Source organism: Cynocephalus volans, chromosome 11 (genome assembly GCF_027409185.1).
Source record: "Cynocephalus volans isolate mCynVol1 chromosome 11, mCynVol1.pri, whole genome shotgun sequence".
NCBI classification, from domain to species: Eukaryota; Metazoa; Chordata; class Mammalia; order Dermoptera; family Cynocephalidae; genus Cynocephalus; species Cynocephalus volans.
The window spans coordinates 125,626,280-125,634,296 of NC_084470.1; the positions used below are offsets into that span (position 1 = coordinate 125,626,280).

At 34.2% G+C, this 8,017-nt stretch overlaps 1 protein-coding gene across 1 annotated transcript in view; it reads left to right on the forward strand.

Annotated features, from left to right (window-relative positions):
• The window catches only part of KIF14 (kinesin family member 14), a 49,117-nt gene extending 42,298 nt beyond the window's left edge, over nt 1–6,819 (forward strand). The window contains exons 23-29 of the mRNA XM_063115159.1: nt 200–424; nt 613–797; nt 1,680–1,838; nt 2,429–2,551; nt 5,038–5,112; nt 5,920–6,058; nt 6,437–6,819. Coding sequence (XP_062971229.1) covers nt 200–424; nt 613–797; nt 1,680–1,838; nt 2,429–2,551; nt 5,038–5,112; nt 5,920–6,058; nt 6,437–6,819 — 1,289 coding nt within the window. The remainder of the gene's footprint in view (nt 1–199; nt 425–612; nt 798–1,679; nt 1,839–2,428; nt 2,552–5,037; nt 5,113–5,919; nt 6,059–6,436) is intronic.
• The last annotated feature ends 1,198 nt before the right edge of the window (nt 6,820–8,017 follow it).

An 8,017-nucleotide genomic window follows, 5' to 3' on the forward strand; every position in this document is an offset into this window, starting at 1 on the left:
TGATGTTGAGAGGTTAATTGAGCCTGGCATGGAGTTGTGTTTTCACTTTGGCACATAGAAATAAAGATGTATTGAAATAAGTATAGCCTACTTTGAATTTATTGACCAGTTATTCTATACTATGCTTGCATTAATGCGTTTGTTTGAAAGGTTTGTGCCTGAAAACTAGGCTTAAGATGGATATTTCCTGTTGTTGCAGGCTTAATGGGGAAATCAAGCACCATTTACTCAAATTCAGCAGAATCATTTCTTCCTGGAATTTGCAAAGAATTGATTGGTTTATCATTAGATTTTCTTGGACAGAGTTATGATGAAGAAGAAAGTATAGCAGATAGCCTGATGAATAATTTTCTTAAAATTTATAGTGGTCTATTTGCCATTTCCAAAGCTCATGAAGAACAAGATGAAGAAAGTCAAGATAACTGTAAGCAGTCTCACCACTTTTAACACACGTGAACGATTATATACTGCACATTGTACTTTGTTTTGAGTGATTATTTGGCACATCTGGCATGCATCTTTGACTATGTTAAAATGTTTTAATGATGATTATATATGAGTTCTTTTATTTGGAGATTATTTCTTCCAGTAATTTTCCTTCTTCTTTCAAAGTGTTCTCTTCTGATCGAGCAACCCAGTCACTTACTATCCAGATTGCATGTGCTTTTGAGCAGCTTGTGGTGCTAATCAAACACTGGCTGAATGATTTTTTACCTTGTTCCAACGTAGCAAGACTTGAAGATGAATTGAGACAAGAAGTTAAAAAACTGGGAGGCTACTTACAGTTATTTTTGCAGGTAAATTGATTTGCTCGTTATCACTTGAAGAATTCATTTGTTCAGTATATACTGACTTTCTGCTCTCTGCATCTTCTCTAAAATCAGATCTGTAGGATTTTCAGAAGTGCTTTCTGTTTTGAAGTCCTGAGATTGTGCATGTCTATAAGTGATTTATTGAACCAAGACTTACATGGCTTTCTATGTACTAGTGGTTCTAAGTGACTTAGAAGTATTAACTCGTTTAATCTTATTACAACCCCAGAAGTGGGTACTGTTGTTATCACCATTTTATAGATGAGGAGATAGAGGCACAGGGAAGAGAAGTAGCCTTTCAAATGCTACATAACTAGTAAGTGATTGAGTTGGATTTGAACCCAGACAGTCTTGGGCCCAGAGTTTATTCTCTATTCATACACAGAAAACACACAAAGACATGTGTACACCGAATGCATGTGAGAAGACTTTTGTTCTAAAGGGTTTCCGTGCCCCCCCACTCCAGTTCCCCTTCTTTTCCTTCTCCCCTGAGAAAAGAAAATATCTTAATTAAACATCTGTCAGATGGCTATCCGGACAGGAAAAATTCAAAGGCAAAAGAGACACTTTTTTGTTCTTTTCCTTTCACTTACCACTTCTATCTTATAGCTAGTTAAGTTCTTACTGTACTTGCCTTATGACTCCTATTACTGTGTAAGGTCTTTGAGGATAGAGACTATGTCTTCTTCATTTTATCACCTTTAGTAGCTATAGGTCTGCATGTTTTCTGGTTCTGACTGAGACATTTATGAAGTGTAGTCTCTGTATCAATGAATACAAAATTTATTCTCTTCAGGTTATTTTATACCTCCTCCCCCCACCCCCAGTCTCATGTATTTGATACACTGGTCCATTTTTATCTTACAGGGATGCTGTTCAGATATTTTGTCAATGGTAAAAGAAGCTCAAAAGAAAGTGATCGAGATTGTACAACAAGCTGTAAAGTATGTGGGACAATTAGCAGTTCTGAAAGGGAGCAAGCTACATTTTCTGGAAAACAGTGACAATAAGGCTGTCAGTGTCCAGGTAATTTAGCAACATTAGTTTTGAAAGACTTCATCTGAGGGAACATTAGAGACTTCTGGTAATGGTATCACTAAACATTACAGGTTCTTTTTATTTTTCAAAATAGCTCATACTTTTAGTAGTTTGGCAATAAGATTTAAAACTATCTCAATCTAAGTTGGTTAAATGTCCTGGATGATTTTGCAAATCTTACTTTACCTTTTGGATCCTTGGTTTGATGTGAGGGTTTGCTCAGCCAATTCATACATGAGAAACTGTAATTCTCAACATTTTTTATTTGCTTGCTTTAATTATTTATACTATTGAAAACATAGTGTTATATTAGAACGTTACTGTGGCCTAGCAACATAGTATCCTGCCTAAGATGATAAACATTCTTTATTACATGTTATAAGTGGAATACTAAATTACAGATTTGCTAATTTTATCTACTTACAGACTGTTAGTTTTTAATCAGTTTTAGTTGAACTTAATAAACTTGGAATGTATTACAGTTCTAAAACAAGCGGAAAATATAACTCAGCTACTTGATAATTTAAAAAATATATAAAAGCTGAATTTGCCAGTTAATGCTTAAAAACTTTTTCTAGGAGGAGTTCATGAATGCTGTTTGTGATGGTGTAGGCTTAGGAATGAAGGTTCTATTAGATTCGGGACTGGAAAAAGTAAAAGAACTTCAGCATGAACTCTTAAGGCAGTGTATACGAAATGAGGTAAGATGAACAAAAGAATGTTCTATGTAGTACCAGAGAATGTATAAGTTTGATTTTTTAAAGATAGTTTAATACAATGAATTAGGTTTTTATAAATTTATATATTTTAATGTGTGTTGAATTAATTTTTGTTGAAGAGGTTGATGATACCATGATCTCATGGTGATATTTTCCCAAGTTATTCTCGAGTTACCACATCCCCTATTGTTATTCATATTTTGCTAGGTCCTGTCACAGCTATTTTCAATGAGAATTTAGTCTGTAGATAAACTCCTAAGTGGAGAGTGGAGTGTGGTAGTGACATCTAGTGTTCACTTTCTGCTTGTCTTTTTCTTCCTTATCTTTGTTAAGGTCTCTACTCTTCCATGTAAGAATGGAAACTAACATTTATTGATCTAATATCTTGGACTAAATATTTTTTCAGGGACATACACATAGATTATTTCATATCAAGATATAGAGCCAATGACTTCCAAAAATATGCTTCCTCCCCTCTTCTAGCTAACTAATATGAAAGCAGGAAACCCATGCTGTCTTAAAGGTAGTATATGAGGAAAGGTCTGGATTTTGATATTGAAGACCCATGTTTGCAACCTGGCTCTATCACTTCTCACTTATCAGTTAGCGAGTCACTTAGCACTCTGATCCTGTTTCTTCACCTATCACGTGTAATAATACCCATGTCACAGGTTGTAAACTATTCATTCACTGAATAATTTCCTGCGACAGTTGCTGGACTAGGTGCTTTACATGTGATAGTGGTGAACCTCACAACTTTTCAAGGAAGGAATTACTGTTATTGCTGAGTGTCAGTGAGTTGGAATACCTTGCCCAGTCACCCAACTATGTAAAGTCCTGAGCCAGGATTTCATATTCTGCCAGACTCCAAAACTTGTCATGCTACATAAATGAATTTTGTAAATCACTGTCAATGCATTAATTTTCTTTATTGAGAGTTACTATTAGTGAAGTGGGGATTAGGAAGATACAAGTTCAAATCTTAAGAGACTAGATTTCACAGACTTGTCTGTTCTAGAATCTCTTTGTAACAACTTGTAAAAACCATCTCTATTCGTTCCATTTCTCTTGCTGGAGTCGGGTGTCTGGGATGGACATACTTGGGGACATTTAGTTTCCTGAGATCTTACCTGTTAGGATGTCTTCTCGTTTACATACGTATTTGTTGATCTATCAAAGTAGACCCTGTGGAGGACTGTTAGCTTGTACTCCTCCGGGTGGTGGTTTCCGGGAAGGCATGGAGTGAGCTACAATTTTTTTTTAGGAAAACCTTTCCATGTAACCTTGAACAACTTACCTGAGCCTTGGTTGTTTCATTTTAAAGGTGGAGAAGATCACACTTAGTTCATGAAATTGTTGTGAGGATTATATGAGATTAAAAAACAATGTATATGAAAATGCTAAAAATAATGCCCAGCAACAGCATCATTTATCACTAAAACAGTTAATCTATCACTATTTGCTAAGTGGAATTTCCACTGGCAATTAGTGCAAAAGGGCATAGAATAGTTAATGAAAAATGGTGGTTAAATAATGTATTTGACTGTGCTTAGTAAGCTGTTAAAGTAGAGGTTAGTGGATGTTAGCTTTGGTACTGTTTTGAGGAAATTAACAGCATAAGGGTCAGGCCCATGTTGTATACAGTTTTTATTATCTGCATCTTGGTATTAGCATATCATATCCTTATAAATTAAAACTCGTAAGATCCTGCAGAAAAAAATAAAATATCCAAAGAAATATAAATTAGGCTCAAACATAAGGCACTGGAGTTACAATTTTAAAGCTAGATTCAGGGGGAAAAATAATTTGGATGTTCTTTTTTTTTTTCTTACCACATCGAGCTAATCTGAGTCAGACCTAAGGAAGATCTCAAGATCTCTGTGTGTAAAGCCAGTTAAATATTTAAACAGAATCCCCTGGCAGAAATTACATAAGAAAGCACCTTAGGGGGCAGCACTGAGCAGTATAAAAGCAAAGGCTTAGAATTTAGACTGGGCCTCCCACTCTGGTTCTGAGTGTTAGGAGTTAGGACCCAGGATCAGTTTCCTTACTTGTAAAATGAAGACAATTCCATATGCAGCATTAAGGTTGTAATTGAGAATCAAATAATAAAGATGTTTATAAAGTTCTCAGAGCATAATTGCTTGATGTATTAGTTACCTCACCCTCTTCCAAGGCAAGTTTTGGAAATTTCAGATCTATAAATATTTCAATATAAGAAAAATTCTATTATTATCAGAAGGTGTCCATATTTAATGTAGAAATCAATGTGAAATTTATTTTGAAAGAAATCCCATTTATGTGATTTAGGTACTCTCGAGCTATTTAATTACAATCCCAGAAATAGAACTCCAGTCTTCTGGCTTCTAGACGAGAACTTTTTCCCTATCTGAATCCATACAGTTCTAGGATTTTTATACTTCTAAATAATTATTTGTATAATGATATATTTTTAACATTCTCTATAGGTTACTAAACAGATGAAAACTAATGCCATGGGATTGATCAGATCTCTTGAAAACATCTTTACTGAATGGAAAATAGTAAGAGAAGCTTTAAATTGTTTTTACTTAATTTTATTTGGTGTATTTTATCATTTCACTTGGTTCAAATGTGGCTGTTTTTCTTTAAGTTTTTCTCCTCAGCTAGAGACAACTCTTTTGTGCAAGTTTAATTGAAGCACGTACAATAGCTCTCTAGTAACCTCCTCTTGGATGTCATAACTTACTAGTTTTAGTAATGGATAAGGGATTATATAGAAATTGATTAAAATTAATATATGTGTTTCTTACTGCTACTGTTTTAGTAACGCAGCTTTTGCTTGAGTAGTCATTTTAGGCTAAAAAATTGTGTTTAATAATCAGAGTGCTCATAGATTTTAAAATATAGATGAATTAGACAAATTATTTTATTTCTGTGTCACAGGTAAATAGAAAAAGATAGAACAAGTATATAATCAAATGTGTTGGAAAGGAGAATAATTCCTGTGGCTTTAAAATTTTAATTAACTAAAATAAATGGGAGATGTTATAAAGTTGAACTCTTAAAAATTAAATAAATTTCTCTTATGGTATCGGATAATAAATGGTACTGTTGTTTTATTCCATTCTTATGTTACAGGATAATAGAGCTTTGATTTAAAATCAATTGAAAATTCTTATTTCTTTTAAAAAACATTAATTGTTAATATTGTATTTTGGTCTTGCTTATAGAAATGGAATTAAGCACTGGTGAGAAAATTAAACTCTGTTTCTTAAAGATAAGATTCTGGCAATTTAAATCATATTGTCTAAGCCTTACTGCCATATGCCTGTTACATATTTTTTAAAACATTGACTTTATTTACACAGAAAAGTTTCAGAACTCAAGTACAAGAAGAAAATTCGGGATATCAAGATTCCAAGAAGATGATTAACCTTGCCCCAGAATTCTTGAAGTTAAAACATTGCTTCGAGAAAACTATTCAAATTATTATTTCTGCACTGAGAGGTATATACTCCAAATGGAATTTGTAATCAGAATTCTATAACTAAAGGAATCTCAGATATCTTTCCTTTTCATTTCTAGCTTAAGGCATTAGCCTAAAGCCTACCAAATGCTATTTCATTGATATTAGTTACCAGTAAGAAGTTGTGTAATTGATTCATACTTAATGTGGATATAAGTACTTCTGCCTAGATAATTAGATCCTGAAAAACCAGGTGCTTATCTAGTAGATAAGCACTTTAGCTGAATAATCTTAAGTAGTTTGGAATTGTCTTGATAGGGTCACTTTGACTTAAAAGATATCTAGAGTCATATAATAGTAATAAATACCTGATAAAAACCGAGAAGGTTAATTAATTTTTCCCTCTCCCTCTTGCCTAGGATGCTACAGTGATATAAATCTTCTCAAGAATTGCGTTGAAAGTATTTGCAACTTGGCCAGTGATTTTCAGAATGAATGCAGCATGACCTCTACTTCCCTTGACAGCTGTGAGAATGGCATACCCCAAGTTCGCCACAGGGAACTGGAATCTCTAGCTAAGTCACTCCTCTTATGTTTTGCATCTGAAGAAAGACCCAATTTGTTGAAACCGTGGGAAACTTGTAATCAAGATACCAGAGAAGAACAACCACCACAATCTAAATCAAGCAGAACTGACTGCAGTAGGAATAAAGGTGTACCAAAGCGTGTCTATGCACACAGTGGCTCATCCCTAGCAGTGAGCTCAGAGGGATGCAAACCCAGTAGGATTCAGTGGGTGTGAATATCAGTGTGTAGGCACTTTATGACCACTCATGAATGAAAAAGAACAGTTGGTAGGCAATTTTCTTTATGCAGGAAAGTATAAGAAGAAATCGGTATAAATAATTCAAAGATGTCCATGTCTATTGATGGCCTTACATTGGGTAAGAATTGTGGGATCCTGGTTTCAAAATGCCTGAATGTGTACTCAGAAATTTCTGAGCAGATAATTTTAAACAAGATGTCTAAACATTGGGACATTGAGACAACAGAATGAAATTAGGAATTCAGGACCAAGTGAATGGTCATGTGTCTACTTTCTCATTGCCTTGAATTTTAAACATTTACCTTCAGTATTGATGTGCTACCTGCAGTTGGTTTATTGGTCCGTTTGTAAACGGTTATTCTCTCATGTCAGAAACCTGAATAATCAGTTACCCTTTGTGCCTGTGTCTTCTCACCCCTGCAAATAGCTAAGATAGGTTTATGGTGAAGTTGCCAATACAAGTTTAAGTAAGGCAGCTTGACTTGCATTGCTAAATCTAAAACTCTCTTCTCAAAGGGATAACTGGTTGCTGTTTTGAATAGTATGTTCAAGGGTATAGTTTCCTGTCTCTTTCTAAATTATAAGTAGCTACCTAAATATAGTATAATTACATATTAATAAGACGCTTGCTGGCATACTAGTTTACTGTGTTATCTACACTGCTGGTGGAGGCTGTATGAATGTAATTTAAAACCAATTAAATGTTTCCAGAATCATACTCAGCTGTAGGTGGGGTTGGGAGATCAGAGGCTGGACTTTTCTTGATAATGCTTATTTTGTTAAAGGTGTAATAACAGCATTTGTATGTGATTTGATGAAGATTGAAGATCTTTATTATTTTTCACAGCTTTAAAATCCTTTATCTACGATCAAGTAATAAAGATAATATTCTACTTGTGGGATCTTACATTAAGGAAATAGTTTGACATTTTTGACCTCATCAATATGTGTAATTTGAAAAGATACTTAGCAGCTCTGCTTGGGTGATATTGAATAGTTCTTGAAGAATAATTCTTTTAAATAACCTGATCCATTCATTTTTCACTTGTAGGTAGGTAGCACTTATACATTTGGCATAACTAGTTGAAATTGGCTGTTAGTACCATGAGTAAATCTGATGATTTCCTTGTTGGAGACAGATTGTAAATAAATAATGGTCATTGTAGTCAGAACA